This window comes from Anguilla anguilla, chromosome 4 (assembly GCF_013347855.1).
Source record: "Anguilla anguilla isolate fAngAng1 chromosome 4, fAngAng1.pri, whole genome shotgun sequence".
In the NCBI taxonomy this organism is placed as follows: Eukaryota; Metazoa; Chordata; class Actinopteri; order Anguilliformes; family Anguillidae; genus Anguilla; species Anguilla anguilla.
Genome location: NC_049204.1, coordinates 52,540,004 through 52,558,289, shown reverse-complemented (window position 1 = coordinate 52,558,289; position 18,286 = coordinate 52,540,004). Strand labels below are relative to the sequence as shown.

At 41.3% G+C, this 18,286-nt stretch overlaps 1 protein-coding gene across 4 annotated transcripts in view; it reads left to right on the top strand.

Moving 5' to 3' along the window:
* ctnnd2a (catenin (cadherin-associated protein), delta 2a) overlaps positions 1-18,286 on the top strand; it is a 263,725-nt gene that overhangs the window by 241,337 nt on the left and 4,102 nt on the right. For all 4 annotated transcript variants that reach the window (XM_035416162.1, XM_035416165.1, XM_035416163.1 and 1 more), the window contains 4 exons: positions 2,129-2,213; positions 10,790-10,916; positions 16,008-16,139; positions 17,752-17,828. In XM_035416162.1, the coding sequence (XP_035272053.1) occupies positions 2,129-2,213; positions 10,790-10,916; positions 16,008-16,139; positions 17,752-17,828 (421 nt within the window). The remainder of the gene's footprint in view (positions 1-2,128; positions 2,214-10,789; positions 10,917-16,007; positions 16,140-17,751; positions 17,829-18,286) is intronic.

The following is an 18,286-nucleotide window of genomic DNA, read 5'->3' as shown; positions in this document are numbered from 1 at the left end:
GTCATTAGGCAGGCGACAAAGCCGTTGCAGGCAGTATACCGCTCAGCAGTAATGAGAGTGGCGTTCATCCAAGGCTAGCCAAGATCCAGATTTTTTTCCAAAATTAACTGCGAGGTGTTATGTTGGAGACTCGAATAGCTTGAGCAAGCGTGGCAAAATCATCTTCAGTATCGAAGCCATTTTGTAACGCAACAAGGAATATTAATACTCCATACAGTAATCTTCCAGGGATTAGAGCAAATGAGTGAGCTGAGGTGTAATATCAATAAAATGCTAGTCTATCATATCATCTCTTTCTTTTTTGTGTGTGTGTGTGTTTTCTACCTTGAATGATCTGATTTATATTCAGCCTTAATTTTACATTTCATATTTTTATTTTGTATTTATATTTATAATTTAGTCAGTGTCTGTTGTTCTTCACGTAAATCTGATGCCAGAGTTCATTTGAGTAAATCTGTGGTTTTTCAGAGCTCCCATGACACTCTTACTTGTGTGTGGCGCTACGCAAAGCCTTGAGAAAGCAATTTCCTGCGGCATTAAACTAAAAAGCCATTTTTACTGCAATTACGTTATTATATGGGCAAAACATAATCTCAGTATCTGAGGAGATATGTTGATGTTACTTGAAACTTCAAATATTAAATACATTTGCATTTATTTGGAGACTGAGAGCAAGAATGTGACTTATTTCATTTTAAAATTAATTTAAATGCAATGAAATTGAATTGTCAACTTAAATTGTTTTCTTGTGAATGCTCCCTGTTTGTGCCTAAAGGATGCTCAATGCATGTCAAGTATATGAATTGCAAAGTAACCTGAGCAGGCCACATTAATGCTCTCTACAAGTAATTTCATTTTTAATGAAGATTTAAATTGTGATTTTCAATTACATTCCTATTAGGATATCTGAAATGAACAACTAAGGTCTTGGCAGGAAAAAAAGCATTTGAAGTTGCACAGCCAACACCCCAATGTATTAATTGTGCCATATCTACCTGAAGCCATGAGGTAGGGTAGTAGGTCATTCAGGCAGACATCATTGTTTCAGAACCTCTAGCATGGTGGTTTATTAGCATAGCACTTATGGGTTACAGTCCTGTAATTACTCTTTGTTGGTTTATTTTTTATTTTTTTTTCCTGTTGGCTAGATGTGTGGCCAGTCTGTTGAGTGGTTAACCCTTAAACCATATACCAAATTCATATACCAAACGCACTTTCTGCATTGATCTCTGTAATCTCTAACCCTCTCTGATTTGCGCCTGCCTGAAAAAAGTTTAAATATGGTGGACTGCCTGCTTTCCTTTAATATATAAATTCTGCCTTCAAGGACAGTTGTCTCTGTATCAGGTAACTTTAGTGTTGTGGCCTCTGAAGCAGATTGGTCAAGACCTATTGACCTCAGAATGAATAATAACCCGTGGCAAAATCAAAGCGTGGCATTTAAGGAACTGGGGTTGCGACCTGGAGAATGTTTGTTCATATCCAAGACGTGCGATTAAAGACAAGTACAAAGATGAACAGCATGCCTTCAGCAACATTTTAAGTACATTGCTAACTTGATATTGTTGCTTGGCACTGAAATTAGTTTATTTAGATTTTATTTTCCTTCTTGTGCGCAAAGTCTGTGAACATGTATGCACACAAGGGAAGACATAACCATACATTTAAATATATATTAACTATAATATTAGATTCCTTCTGTTGACTTGGTCAAAATCGAAGTATGGGGGGGGGGGGGGTGGCAACAGACCGGCTTAGTGAACGAATGTACCAGTAACTTGTATGTACGTACTCACAAAACAATGTACTGAATGGTTAAATCAATCAAGGGGTCAACAGGAACTGACCAGAAGCAGAAGGAAACCATTTTTGCAGGAGGCTACTGACAGGGGCATAGCTATGAAATGCTCTAACCCAACATGCATGACACTGTATTGATTGGATGTAGGTGTGAAAGTGCATTTGGATATGTAATTGGCCTCTAACCCCCCATGTTGCCCTTCCTGGTGTCAAACCAGCTGTGTAAACTGGATATTATATAAAAGTTTGCAAGCTGTGTTAGTCACCTAATATGCATGTGATAAACGGATGATGTAATGAGCTATCTAAGTGCAGGCCTCTCTTTCAGACACTCGCCGAAAGTGGTGAAGGCAGCCTCTCAGGTCCTCAGCAGTATGTGGCAATACAGGGATCTGCGCAGCCTCTACAAGAAGGTAAGGACCAATCACACGAACACCAGAGCAGCCCTGCGCAGACCTGAAGAAGCCAATGCGCTTCGCCACTGCTTTCCTATTCAAATGAGCCGACCTTAGCCGTGAGATCCGCATGCAGATTAGCGGAACAGTGGCATGGGCCAAGGTTAGTTTTTATCAGACAGCCCTCTGAGAGCCTCGATGGCGCCATTACCGCCATGAGCCCCTGAGTAGGCGAGCCCGAGTGGATCCACGCATTCGCAGTCACACAAGGCAGCTGCAGGCCCAGCGGGCTGGCAGCACGGGCGGTCATAGGTTAGACGGAGGAGGCAGCTGTTAATCGCCAGGTGACTCGCAGCTAAGTCTCAGATCTGTTCAGTGCTGCCACCTGCGGAACTGGCCTGTCCAAACATTTTTGTCATGTCTGTGGCCTGAAGGTAACGGCGCTCGCTTTTCTCAAAGGCTCTCCCTCTGTTCTACTTCAAGTCACTGGCCTGTGCCTTTTTTCCTCTTCTGGATATCGTGATCCATTTGCATATATTTATTCAGGAGAAGAGATTAGATGTGTCTTCTGCAAAGTGTTGTGAGTGAAGAAGTCTCTCTAATTAATTGAAAATGAAAGTGCTGTGATAGGCAAAAAAATGAAAGGAAGCTGGGTTTAAGGCAATACCTGAAACCAGCTTTCAATTACAAACACACGCACATAGCAGTCTGTGGCATATTTGCCTGGGGTCTTTGCAATTTCCCTGATGACCTACATTTATATTGTATCTGGATGTTCAGCTCCACCATCATTGGTTGATTGTATTGCATGGGAGTAATTGCACCATCTTTGATTAATTCTGGCCATGCCCACATAGTGGAGCATAGGGGAACTGCATCATAAAAACAGCCAATCAGATAGTCCCCCCCCCCCCCCTCAGCAGTTATTTTCCCCTTCTTGTGCAAAGACCAAATCTCGTGTGACAGGAGGAATCTCAGTCTTCAACAGCCGAAGAAAACACTCCTCTTTGAAAATTTTAATTATGCAAATATCTGAATCAATCTTTTCACTGGGTGCACTTGTTCGAATGCAAGCACATCAAGATGTAATTGCAAGAACATCTGGACTGTTCGAACGCTAAAATATTTAGAATTTCTTCGTTTTTCTGTGTGGCAACATTAGCTTCAGGTTTTATTGCCTGGATGAGACAAGTGAGTAATAACATCACACAGGAGCTGAAATATTTACTCAAAATGTCCAATCAATAAGCTTTTGTGGTGCCTTGCGTGCTTGAGGTTATTTAGGTCTATTCATTCTCTGCTGGTTCTTTCTCAAGGATTATAGACAAACTAGGAGTGATTTGAAAAAAAAAAAAGTTGGTCTTCACTGCTGCATGGCTGTTGAGGTGGAACTTCATTACTTGATACATTTCCTACTGCTTATTTATGCGGCATACAGACTTATTGTGAATTGATTAAATGTATTTAAATGACAAAGCCTTTTCAGCCACAGAGAAAAGCAGTCCAATGTGTAATTTCATTCGTTTTGCATTTTATCTAATTAAATCTTCTTAAAATTACGTGAGCCAAGGAACATGCCCAGAAAGAATTGCCATTAAATATGGTATCTATTTCTTTCAGGAAAGAGAATCGGTACGATTTTTTATTTAATTATAACCACATTTATAAAAACATACGTTTGAAAGGAGAATATATGATAAAGTATTCTCATAATATAGCATATTGTTATTCAATTTGTCATTAAAATCAATACTGATGTTTTACATTTATTAAAGGTGAGGTAGCATATGTAAGAGTGCCTGATTTTTTTTTTTTCTTAGGGCTTTTAGTATATTGATATCTGTTGGGATGTGAAGGAAATTTAACCAAATATGAACAAATGTGTTCTAAAATAAACTTACATATTGCACCTTTAACCACCATTTCATTCCTATTTAATGACTGTTTGTTACATTATTTTCACAATGGAAGCATATCTATTATTTATATTTTATGTAATATAAGTGTACCCAGGAGAGCCCTCCAGGCTAAGAGGGAATTGACCTACAACCACGACACTGAAGTTATAGCTTTCGTTCTAGCATTACCTATGTGCCGGTTCGGTGTCAAACAGTCCACACTGAACAGTAAGTTTGATACTGAAAAATAAATCTGTGCAGTTCAATAAAATCTGCTTGTAGCTTTTACCAGTGGGTTTTTGGAAATGTCACTTTAAGCAGAATTTGAAGATGGGTAAATGCAAAGAGGGAGAGTGAAAGAGGGGAGTCTTGGTTCTACATAGATCTACAATGACATGAGGTGGCATGACATGACACAAAAATGCACGCAAAACAAAGTTTATAGCAAGACCGAGAGAACAAATTTAGTAGAAAACCAGGAGGACAAATTAAGTTGAATTCTTTTTTGTGTTGACCTAAAAGTCTTCTGGAGTCTGTCAGCCATTAATGAAACAAGACAGGTTTAAATATGAAGGTTTAAGATATTTAAAAAACACGCTTCCCAATGGATATGGAACACAGGATGAGTAACTAAGCGAGAAGAATCTGTGTGGGGAGGGCATGACAAGCTGGCACACGGACCCTCTCCTGGGAGCAGGGGACAAATCTGTCCCCAGCACACGTTTTAATTGGAAGTTTCCTTTCGACTTCCTCTGCAGAGGTGCCTGTGTTTATCTAAACTAGCAGGGTTGCAGTGTTCCCAGCTGTCTATGGGAAAAGTTGTGCTGACAACTTGTCTTGGAAAGCGTTGATGAATCCAGCTCGAAGCGCACAAAGGAGCAATATTGCGTGCAGGAATTTTCCAGTAAACTTGTCACTGAATGACTTCTGAGTGAGTCGCTGCTAGCAATATCCTCTTAAGTAAATTAGTTGCTAAAAAGGAGCCTGTCACAGTCACCAACTTTTTGCTGTGCATAAGAGACGAGGGTTTGTTATAAATCTTCAACAGCCTTGCTGTAGGGATTTCCCCCTTCTGATAAATTTGCAGATCCAAATCTGATTGTGCGCCAAACACTTGAGTCTCTTCCGTTGATTTTCCAATGGCAATTATCTTTATCAGCAGCCCAAAAATCAAGGCTCTTTGTTTATGATGTGCTAGCAGTGAATGTGAAGTGATATTTATTCAGCACAGGCCAAACAGAGGGAAAATACAGCACGCCTTGTAATCCTTAAATTAATTAACATTTAACCATCCAGGATTGCTTTATGTGAGAATGCAGCCCTGTGAAGGTTTGTGCTGCACATACAGTATGAAGACATTTGCAGATCATCTTTGTAAAAGGTCAGCTGCTTGGTTTGAGCAAAGCATGCCCAAATGAAAATTTTCCCTGTGGTTCATTTTTAAAAACTCATTAACCTTTTTTTTTTCCTGTTAAACTTCAACTGTCTGGTAAATATACAGGATATTTAATGTTATAAATGTTCAGTTGTAATTGCAAGGTAAACCTTTGATGTTAATTTTTTTTTTTTAATCAAAAAACTGCCTCTGGAACCCTTTCAAATGGTTTTTTAGCAGTCTATTAGGTGATTTGAGGGAAACACACAATCCAAAGCATCGCAGTGATTATTGGTGCGTGCCCTCAGGGGTAGCCTCAACACACAGGCAGTGTTGGTGATGGTGAGAGCTGAAAATGCCTCAACCACATCACACACGGGTCCAATTTATCGCACCCCAACGTCTTGTGATATGGGCCACACGCATGCTGATTTCCTGAAGAATCCAGAAGCTATCAGATTTTTCAAATATATACTGGTTCAGCACTCTAAGCCCATTAAGCCCAATAAAAGCTAGTTATGAAAGCTATGTTATGCACCGCAATATTATACAGCTTGCTTTTGCTTATATTTTGGGAGGGTCATTGTGCAAGCTTTTGTAGCTCACTGCTGCTTTAAATTCTCCTTGTTGCCTCAAGGTTTCAGTCTGAGGGGGAGGCGTGACTGTAACCTGGGAAAATATTAGCATTTGTGTCCCACAGAGAGAGAATGCTGGGTGACTCATTCTGAAAGGGGCAACATGGGTTGGGAAGAGAGATGTGAGTCATTTTATTTTGTTTGAGTTTTGCTTTGGCTCTGCAGTGCACTGTTCAAGACATTTACTCAAGGCTTTGTATAAACTTACCAAATGAATAAACAGATGAGCGTTTCCTCATTTATAAATTAAGTTTGATAGCTGGTATACCCTTTTTAACGAGCTGAATGATGTTGTTGCTTATTTAACTTGATTAACTGATTATGCTTACATGTTTCTCGTTAATTGATTAATCTTTTTTATTGTTATATCAATGGCTTTTGCTTGTTCTCATTGCTTGATGTCAATGTAAGCTAAATGCCTAGCTATTACTTCCTCAAACACCCTTTAGTTCAAGAACATTGATGCATGCGTAACATGTTTGCAGTTAGATGTATGATATTTGAAGCAGGACCACAAATTGTTATTTGAGGGGGGAATCTGAACTATTCAAATGAATTATTCCCGTTGTGTTCCAGTGTTGGTTAGGTGGATGAATATTCAGCTGAATGGGTCAAGGGTTAAGGACTGGGCCTTGGAAGGTGGATTTGAAGTCCAAGGCTTCTCCAATAATGTGCTCTGAGCTTGTGATTGTAACAAAGCCTCTAATGATATTCACCCCTTTAGCAATTCTAAAAATGTGTCTGTAACAGGGCGGGTGGTGGGTTGGACATAGGGGAATTAGGGCTGTCAGCTTCTCTAGGACCGGAAAAGGTCATGGCTTTTTCACGCTAGGTTTCCACCCATAGTTTGATGTTCTTTGCGCCATAAACATTATTCAGGCCGGAGGCTGTAGAAGGTGTTTGGCTACTTGTTTAAACACACACACATCTCGAAACATGGGCATCAGGTGGGCCCTGGGTATAATCTGGCCTCATTGTCGAAGATCTCAGCCACGCTGTATTCCATATTGATTAATCTGCAGTGTCAACCTTGTAATCTACAAGTGAGAATTGTGTGCTGTATCGCACAATCTGAGTGAGTGCATACACATTTAATCAGGCGCAAAACCGTGAGATGTTGATCCTAAGAATGGATTAAGATAGAGGGTCTGTGCCTTCTCTGAAATGCATGGAAGTGCATCCACTTTTAGGTTAACCTTTTGAATTTGTCATGCTGGACTGAATTCAGCAAAATATTTACAGTGTGCTTTGGCACTATTAAAATGGCTTGTTTTCCCATGCAGCAGGAAGACGATAGTCAGCAAGATTTGTTTTATCCCTCAAACCAAGCCTGCTCTGGGGTTTCCGTGCAGCACGAAGTAAAATTAGGTGTAATTTGTCCTTGAAAATCCCATCATTCTTTTCTAAATGAAGCTCTAAGTCATAATTAAGTTAATGAAAGGAATTATGTTTCAATCAAAGGCTTTTATTGTGTTGAGACCTGTGGGTTCTTTTCTTCTTCTTCGTCTTCAAGGCATTATTTTCAAGTGTTTGGGTGTCTTCTTGAAAAGGCCTTGAGTTGACGGAACTGTTCCTTCCACCAATGGTTCTGTAGTGGCTTTGAAACAGTGAGCTGATCGCAGTTCTGTTTGGGTTATGATGAGCTGAAAGGAAAGCTAGGATTTAGAAATGGTACGCAAGTGGCCTTGATGAAGCCGGTAGCCTGAATAAGGCGGAAAGCTGTAAATAGCCACGGTCAGTGGCTGCTGTCCAGCCTGTGAGCCATGCTGGTTCGGACATCCAGGGTAATTTTCCAGCGTATGTTGCTGTTTATTACCATTTTGCGCTCTCTCTGTGGGACTCTCAGGTACCTGTCCAGTGCCATTACTCGCAACAGACCCAGCAGTCACACAGCAAGTCGTCCTTGCCAACAGGCTTTTGGAAAAGGCCCAGCTTTGACTGCGGTGGGAATATCTGGAGCGGGCCAGCTTTGAAACATCCTGAACCTTTGGTCCTTTTGAAAGCCCTTGGTAGAAAGTGTGTGAGCGAAGGGCAGTAGAACGTCAAGGGGAAGCGTGCTCTGTGGCTGTGTCGAGGAGGAGCTTCAGAAGAAGCAGTGAACTTGCCCCCAGTGCCAGCCCCACTCTTCTGCTCTGATAGCCTATTCATAATGCACCGGCGCTCCGAGCAGCAGGAATCTTCAACAGCAGTGTCAGGAGTTTCACATTCAAATCCAATTTGTTTTCTTGAAGTAATTTGGCTCGCGGTATCTGTCCCTCGACATACGGTGACAAGACCACCTAAAAACTTGCACTTATCTCCGTTGCACAGATTCATTGGGTTTGCACCCGTAGCACAATTATATATTTGTGGTATTATGTTCTGGCATACGTTATTGAGACTAGTTACTTTAATATACAAATGAAATTGAGAAATTATTCCATTAAATCAGCATGTCATTGATCATTGGCTATTCTAAGTAGATGGAGAGAGAGTTTAGGGAAAGGGTCACTGGGTAACAGTGTTAAATTATAATTGCTCTTGCTTTTAAATAATGAACTTATTTTTTTATTAACAGGCCAAAGATAAATCCGCAGTAATCAGCTTTGTGTTGTCCTCTTCATTCTGATCAGATGTCATGAACCAGAACAATGCAAGAGCACTCTTAATATTTAGAACATTATGTTCATACTTACATTTTGTCCCACATAAATTATGTTAGTCGAAGTACCTTATCTGTGTTTGCAATTACACATTTTACCTCCTCGTTAGTTAGTAATTTGATGAGGCCTCCTTTGATTGGTGTTCATGGCCGTGTGTGATTACAAGTAAATGGGTTTTTGAAATATAGCAGCGTTTCCATCATGCTTTCCATTACTGTTACTCCAGGTTCTTCCCCCCACATCTTTGGGTTACTAAATCAATTCAATTTCATGTTATTAGCGAGGTAACATGGCTATAAAAATCATTTTGCAAGCCCAAGAATGGGGTTTGCACTATTTATTGTGGAAAATTATTACAGAATATATATTTTTTTCATTTGTGTTTTGACTCTACATTTTATATACATTTTGCTAATGGGTAGAATGACAGGATATCAGTGCAATTACTGTGAGGAAACCACTCTTTTTGAGGTTCCAGGCTCAAATGCCAGATGGAGCACAATCATTGTATCCTTTAGCAAGGTGCTTAACCTGAATTATTTCAGTATATATCCAGTTGTATAATTAGATAGTTTGTCAACATGTAAACTGTGTCACTCAATCTGAATAAGGATAGCCTATCTACCATGTGTAGTAGGCCAATAACACAGTTAAATTTCAGTAATCTCCCTGCACACCAAGCTACACTCCCAATGACATGATGAGCGGTCATATGCATATATAATATATACATAGTCGAATGGGCTAAGGCTGTTTAGGAGTGTAGCTTGGTGTGCAGGGAGATTACACTTTGATCCTTCTTGCCTGATCTCACCTGTTACATAAGCACGTAAATAATTGTAATGTTGTCTGTCTCATACTTAATAGTGAAAAAAAATATTTGTTGTTTTTTTTAATGTTAATTCAAGGATACATACTGTACATGGAGCATGGCAGCCCCCAGTATTTCTCAGTGTAACTTCATTTGTATATGAATTAACCCTAATTTGTTTTTGTCTATTTCCAAGCAGTTCCTTCATTTTGTCAGATCAAAATTTGCCTTATTTGGGTCGCTAATCACTCTCATTACTCACACTCATTATTCTCATTACATATCTTCTAGGAATAACTTTAACACTTACAATCATTTAGTGCACTTAAATGAGTAATTAATATTCCCTCTGTATATTTGGAATTTTCAAGGTGCAAACCTGCAGGCGATTTCAGGTGCAGTTTATGGAACTTAGATGAAAGAGTCAAAAGCATTAGAATGAACAGCACTTTTGGGGTAGTCTGTGATGCTAATATTATTTTCCCATCGAAAGGGACGCTGTGCTCAAACAGTGCCAGCACAGCGTTCTGATTGGCCAGCTAAAGGCCAGTATGTGCAGCAGAGGAATTTCCTTTGTCTCCAAACTAGGGCACCACCTTCAGGCTTGACATACTGACAGCAGTTCATTGTGTTTCCGGTCTGAGTTTGTTGCAGATGACATTGCAGAGTACAGTTGTGAAAAACAGCCTCTGGCATTTAGTACTGTCCAGCCATGTCAGCAGTCTCCGTGCAGACAGCCTATTGATTCACGTCAAAGCCACATCAGAGTGGCCTTGAACCAAGATGCGCACCTTATCTATTGTGTCATATTCTCTGCTCTCTACACAGTCCATTCACACAAGCAGAAGCCTTTACTTGCTGACAATAGCACAAACAATCTAAATTGATTTTTACTAATCACTGCATGGGAAGCTTTAACATTGAAAATACTAATGGGTCTGAGTTTGTCGCTAAGCTGTGGGCATTTGCTATAAAGTGCAATCGCTGAGGATGATGAGAGAGCTTCAAAACACGGCTTTGGCTGTGGAGTTCCCTGCAGAGTTAACAGCGTGACTTCATTTGGCTCGCCTTGACTTTAAGAAATACAGAGCAAACCGTGTGATCACATTATAACAGGTTAAACCCCTTCACTAAACACGAGGTGCATGTTTATAGTCTATAAAGCTATGAAAATAGAAAAGTTATTACTGTATTGTTGAAAGTTCGCTGATGGGTATGCTTTTTTTTTAACAGGACGGATATGCACAATATCATTTTGTGGGCTCCTCTTCAACAATAGAGAGGGACAGACAACGACCCTACTCCTCCTCCCGCACCCCCTCTATCTCTCCAGTCCGGACATCCCCGAACAACCGATCAGGTGGGTCCCTGCCACCGGTGGCCCCTGAGAATGTGTTCACCTTGTGCGCTGCAATGCTTATTTTAATTACTGTCTCTAAGCACTTAATTCCTCCGTGTTGATCTCTCTCCTGTCAGAAATTGTTTTTCAGGTTTTCCCTTGTTTCTTGTCAGCTGAACGCTATTCTAGGTGTACCCTCTAGAGAGCGACAGCCGCAAGGGAGTATATTAGCAGCATGGAGGGTTTGAGGCAGTAGTGCTTCTCTGATGGACGTCACATCTTTATGAACAAGGAAAGCACTTTCCCTCAAAGTCACCTTTAGGGCTTTTGTTTTTTTTTCTGGGCTAATTGTGCTGTGAAGCAGGCAGACGGTGAGGCAATTGACAGTTTAAGTGGCTTAAACACAGACTGCCATCGAGCACCTATTACACAAAAGGTAGGAGAAGTCCCTATAAAGCGGAAGGAGCTGATATAGCTGAAGAAAAAAAGACTTTAAGTCTTTTTTATATCCCTCTCAGGAAGCGTAGATCCTCAATGAGCAGCCCTTGACATGTGGTACTTTATTTTCTGTAATATTTTCTCTGCGCTCTTTGAAGTGGTTCAAAGCCAAAAACAAGCTGAAGTATGTAAATACGGAAAACACACAAACACAGGGCCAGGGAGAGGGTTTGGCAACGGTAGTATGTCATCATGGCCGCACACCTCGTCCTCTGAAGCTGCACAATTAAACTTTGCTCGGGTGGATTCGTGCCCCGAGGCTAAAACATGTCAGCTAAATAGATGCTGCCGTCCGACTTAATAACATGTCGCTGGCGCCATAATTATTTGATGATACCTTGACCTAGACGGTTTTTTTTCCGCTTGAAGGAACCGAGTGGCCCATGACGGACCCTGATTGTCAGTAGCAGACTGTGAAAGACAACTTTCCTAATCTCCTTCATAATCCACTGCTCCAGCCCCTCCCAGCAGTCCTTAATTAAAATGGGCTGCATCCAGTCAGCTTGCTGCTCGCAGCCCTTGAGAAATGCCCTCTCTTCAGGCTTCCCTCTGTTCATTTCTCAGTTATTTAACTTTTGCTGTTATGTAAGGATGGTAATGTTTGCGTGAAGCAATGTTGTTTAGCTTACAATAAAGCATTACATTGTACTACAATTGTTTAGTAGAAGCATGCTCACGTGAAGGTGTAATTAGATCAGAGTTAACCAATAATCTGAGCTGTTTTTTTTATTTTACTTTGTGGTTGAATATTTTATTTTCATATTCTGGACAGTTTGAATTTTTGGCAGTGTCTAGCAGGGTATTGCTGGTATGTATTTTCGTACGTATTTTCATTTGTTATGCGAACAAAGTTTCCCTGAGATGTTGGTCCATATGCAACAGCTTTTTGTTTCTCCAAAAAATGTTTTCATCTGAGATAGATTTTTAACAAATGCATCTTTGAAAGATATATGCGTAAGGTATGCAAATGATTTGATAAGCAACGTGCTTTCGCATTACTGTTGATCTTGCGCATCATAAGGACGATAGTAATCTGCTGATGCTTTGGTCGGCAGGACTTCCCCAGTATCAATCGGCAGAAAAGGAACAGAGGTGCAGGCGGAAATTGGTTCCTTACGCTGAGCAACAGCCACATAACCTGGAGCTCAAACCCATATGCCGCGCTGCAATGAGCACCTTATCGGCGGCGTTTTGAGCGCTAGGGTGGCGATCAGCCCCCGGTTTATCCCCCTCGGAAAAAGAGAAAGGCTTTGCGCTCCAGTGGTGAGAGCCATGCTGGGAGGGCGGGGGGGTGGGGAGGGAGAGGTGGAGCTACGTACGCTGTTCAGGGCCGGGCTGAGGCGGCAGGCTCCGCTGCCTGGCTGAGAATCGCTGCCTTCGCTTCCTGCTCTCACACGGCGCCGTCGCCATGGCCGCCAGTACCCAGACAGCACTGGGGCTGAGAGACACCCAGGAGGGGAGAGAGGGGGGTGGTGGGGGGGCTGCATGGGCTGTGAGCGGCACAGCAGAGCGTAAAATTTGAAAGCAATCCAAAGCGCTCCCAAAGACCGAGGTCCATAAACCCAATGCTCTGAAGTGGGCTATAGTTATATTGCACTTCCTGCACCGGCTGTAATGATCACCTTCAGAGAAAATCCTTCCCTGGTCTGAGAGCTGAATTAAGGATGTGAGACCCTTAAGGCCAGTTAATAAAACACTCACATATCTGAAGAGAGACTGTTTTTTTTTAAAGCCAGGTTCATGTGGATGGCTGAAAAAGGCCTTTGCCGGTTATGGAACAAATAACTATAAATAAGGCGTCTTGAAACTGTTAAAGTCTTCTCCCCTGAGAGCCATTTTTGACCCTTTCTAATTCATCTTCCTTCTCTGATGCCGATGCCTCGTTTTACAGCTGAAGGAGTTTTATAGATAACTCTAATGTCTGTTAATCACTCCCGTATAAGTGCACAAATGTTTTCTTGGTTGTTAATTTTAAAGACACATTACAGCACGTCATATTTCTTTTTTCTAAATTAATAAATAGCATCGGTTTCCTATTCTACCGTGGGGGTTACATGCAGAGGTGAAGTCCTCTGCATCAATTTGCCTCTTAACTGGTCCTGAGGTTTTTAAGAGTGAGGCTCACACACTGAGCTCCTTCAACTGGAATAATGCATGGTTTTCTCATTTAACGGGCTGAGCCAATTAAAGTCTTGCCCTCTCACACACATGCACACACTCTGTGTTGTATAATTAAAAGGCCAAGTGTGGGATTTGTGATGATATGGGGAGATATAGATTTCTGTCTGATGAATTTTGGAGTAATATCACAATATGCCTTGCATTCTTATTTCAGCTTCTTAGCTTCTTACTGTAAACGCATATGTATAGCCAAAATACATAGCCATGTCTGCGTGTCTGTTTACTTAATATGGGCTAATTATGTTGGTGTTTTGCTTGGATCCAGCAGTAAGTTTTCAAACAGAGGAAATGAAGGTCGTCATAGAACACAGAACGCAGCTGACTCTTCCTTGGTTATGAAGAAGCCATGTTGTTGTGAGGGCCTGATTTACAGATGAATCAAAGCCGTGCAAGGACAATGATGGCTGATTAGGGCTTTTGCGGGAGATACAAGCAAGCAGAGCATTCATACAGCAGCTGCAGATTTGAATATTCCAGATGGCATCACAAAAAATAATAAAAACGGCAGTTTCACTGCGCCACTATCAGGCACATTGAGGTATTCGTTCCAGAAACACACTCATACTTGAGATGCTCAAATGTAATATTTTATGGCTTAAGTGTACTTCCTTTCAGGTCTACAAGATATTGCAGTGTTACTAATGTACAACAACTATCCACATGATGTACTGTCCTTTAATAAACCAATTTACAAATGTTTTAATTTGAGTGCCGCTATGAAATGCACCAAAATAGATGCACCCTGAGATGTACACTTCATTGTGTGCTTAATTCTGGACAAAATGGAAGTTAAGTGGTTTATTATGCTTTGACATGATTGTGATCTACACCATGTGTATAACAAATTATATGCTGTGAGAATTATCCTTTGCATTAGGCCTAGTTGATTATTTTTTTTATTTTGTAGATAGATGTAGATGTATATTTTAGTAGATGTTTTTAATTGTGGTTCATTTTCTTTCTTTCAGTACTATAAGCTGTCTGTACTCTGTTATCTTTGTCTTTGAACATGTCAAAATTATAGATGATTCCTGTTTATTCCTGCTAAGCTTTATATCTCTACAGATAAAAGCGGTCATGGGTATAGCTCCTCTTAGAAGCACGTGGAGAAGAATATTAATTTTGTAACCTGCTCACAAACACAAAGCAATATATATATATTTTTTTTTTCTTTTTGTTTTTGATCTTCAGAGTGAACATGGAATAGGCCAGTACACCTGCAGTGCTGATCTAATTATAGCCAGATATCGGTTAGCATGCTAATTTGCGTCAGTTGTTAAGGCAGGCAGGGGCAGCAGCCCCACTGTGCGGGAGAGTTAGGGGAGAGGCTCCGGTCATGGAGAGAGAGCTGCACTGCTGGAGTGTGATGGAGGAGGTGTTGGTTTAATCCCTGCTGTGCGCAGGGCAGAGCTTCCCTCAGGGAGAGGGTTCTGTGGCCCAAGACGGGCCGTGCAGCGCACTGATAAAGCTTTCCCCCTCCCCCCTGGGACCAGGTTCTGATGGCCTCGCCTTCAGAGGGGGAGGGGGGGGGGGGGGGTAGGGGGGTGGACATCACCTCCTGCCATCACAGGGGCATGGCAGGAGAAGCCCAGCTGATCCCTTTAACTGCCAGGCGGGGAATTGCAAGGCCCAGCCGAAGCCTACCTGCCGCTTTCCCTGTCCTTTATTCAGCGGTGCGCCAGTACCATTGCTTTGAACGGCCATGGAAAGGGCCCAGTGTCGGGTGAAGATCGGGTCATTTCCCCGCTCGAAATTCCCCTGCACCTCAAAGGCAGAGGAGCTCGGCTGGATCCCCCAAAGCAAGCTGACCGGCACCCTAGCAGCGCTTCAACTAATAATTTCTGTCCATAGTTGAAATTTGTCACTTTACCGAAGATGTCTTCACGCACTCCCATCAAAAATTGTGGAAAGCAAATGTCATGTTGTTTTGGTGACAGCCAAATTTGACAGCTGAAATCACTGGCTTGAATACAGATTTAATTGCTATTTAAGCGAGAACACAGCTATGACCTTCATGGGATGTCTGTTGCTGTTTTTTGTTTCTCGGTTGAGGTCTTTCTCTTTTCTTCTCATTATTGCATGGTGTCATAACAAAACCTTGTATTTAAACATTCTTCTTCTGCAATGAATACATTTACATCTTCCAAGGGTGAGCACAGTATAGAAAATAAATATCATATATATATAAGATCTGAGTACTGTATATCACACCCTTAGTACTGACTAATACAGTATATTATGAATATGCGTATAAAATATGATGATGATATGCCTTTCTGCATCTCGCGTTAACCTGGCCTTAGCCATGAAAGATGAGATTTGCATTGGATGAGAGAAAGAGACAGTCCCTTCTGTGTTACATCAGAGAGACCCACCCTGTCACAAATGGCAAATGCTTATTGAGAATTATGTGGATGATTTCCTTGTTTGTAGCAAGTGCCCCTGCCTCACCCCGAGAGATGATCAGCCTCAAGGAGAGGAAGACCGACTATGAGTCGACTGGAACCAATGCCAGTTACCATGGAAACAAAGGCGAGCACACTTCCAGGAAAGACACCACGGCAGGTGTGTTTTAGCACTTAAGGAGCTGCTTGTGCTTTAGGATTATGGACAGCGCTTCAATCATTACCGAAGGGATGTTTGTGGTTATGTACGTGACTAATTGGAAAGGAAAAATTTGCAGTTTAATAACTTATTAATTTGGGGAATATGGAGGCAGTGACGCCCCTTATTTTAGTGCAGCTGACTTGTTTACATTTTCTTGTCTTCTTTAAAAGCATCGAGTTTCATCTGTATCACTTCTATCGCTGAATAAATGTGCATGCAGTTTAATTACTAGTTAAAAGGAAGTGCGGAGGAGGTATTTCTGTACATTTTTATATAATGTCTCTAGATTCCTATCTAGCTGATTGTGGCTTTTCTGATTATATGTACAACGAGGGCATTTTTTATTTTGTATTCAAATCGTGTTTTTCGTACAACACGGTGTCTGTTTTTCTTTTGTATTTAAATGTTTTATGTTTTGCTTTTAGGCCAACTCGGTCAAATTTGGCCTCCAGGGTAGTCTCATTACTGCACTAAAAAGTAATAATCACATTTACAAATGAATAAGTTAGTAAATAAAGAAATAAGCTCTTATACTTGTGTGACTATCTGCTACACCAGAATATATTAGAACAGTCTATAGGTTCCTACAATGACACACTGATTATGTATAAAAACAAAACTTGTTTTTAAATGTGTAGTAGAGTGTACAGCAGACTGTCCCTGTGCCCAGTCCTGGCTGAGCAGATTTATTGAGTAAACTTGGCTACAGTTTCTTCCCATGGTGTGTTATATGATTGCAAAGAGAGGGGAAAACCAGTCAAACCATGACAGGTGACAATCTTGGGAGAAATATTTGAAAGGACATGATCCAAGATGCAGAATAATGTAGAAGTAGGATGTGCACAACAATATTGGTATGCTTTCTTTATTGGGGGGAACTGCCTTCACTAGGTGTGGTGATAAATTGTTGATACGTTTTGCTCATATCTGATGTGGTCATGACCCCTTTGACCTTTTCTCCTCTCCATCTTAACCACCCCCTCCCTCCTTCCCTCCGCACCCGGGGCTTCAGTGTTGAGTGAGGGGCTCTCTTAGGAGCCACACATCTCCACCTGTCACAGGGCTTTGACACTGCATTAAATCTGTAACCCCCAAGAATGGCGGTATACTCTGTGGACTGAAAGAGGATTATATGCCCCTGCTCCGGGATGCCCTCAGTCAATCACAGTCTCTGTCTAAGCCTGCCTGGGTGTAGTAATGATGTGTAATTCTGCAGGAGTAGTTTTTGTTTTGTTTTTTTCTCCAATGTTTGCCACACTCTTCTGAGCTCTGTGGATATCTCCATCACTGCTCTACCAATCAGGAGCTGTTTGAGGGGGTTTGATCCTCTCCCGTGATAGGCCGCAGTGGCGCTTCTCAGCAGCCTTTTTTCAAACACGTCGGAATTACAGGACATGGCCAATGCTGTCCTTTGGGACTCATCCCTCACCAATGGCTAGCAGTGAATCACTCCAGAAAAGAACGTTGGTGCAGTCTTTCTTCCTCTCTCTCCTCTTCTGTCTCCATTTCATTTTGCGCATAACAAACATGTGCTCTCCCCAACCCTCTCTGTGTTTCTCTTATCTTTCAGTACAAATCTCAAGTGGGACTTCTACGTTGTTCCGGAATTCATATGTTACTCCTAATGAAGACATCAAACACAACCAGGTAATGGTCAAAAACAGGCCCCACATGTTCCATTTATATTAAGGAATTCCTACCTTTGACTGACTTTATCTGTTTTGATCTTAAAACATCCTTTGTTGTGTAAATGTGTCAGTTTACACACTGCGGAAATTGCCTCAGGAATTTGCTAATGACATCACTAATTATGATACAATATTAATGAACAAATATACAGTATAGCAGTAGTACCAGTAGTAGTTTTAAATCAGTAGCACTGATGGTATTTTAAAAAATGCAGTTTACAGGGGAGAAAGTGCTGCACTTGTATTACAGGAAACAGCATTATGACATGCATTGCATCATGACAAGCAGATAATGAGAAGGAGAACATACACTGTAGTAGCCTAAACTCTCTTGGGTTAAGTCCATTTGATGATTTTTTTTTAAACGAACCTTTGTGTCCAGCTGCCAATGGGGGTGTTCTTTGGCACTACATAGAG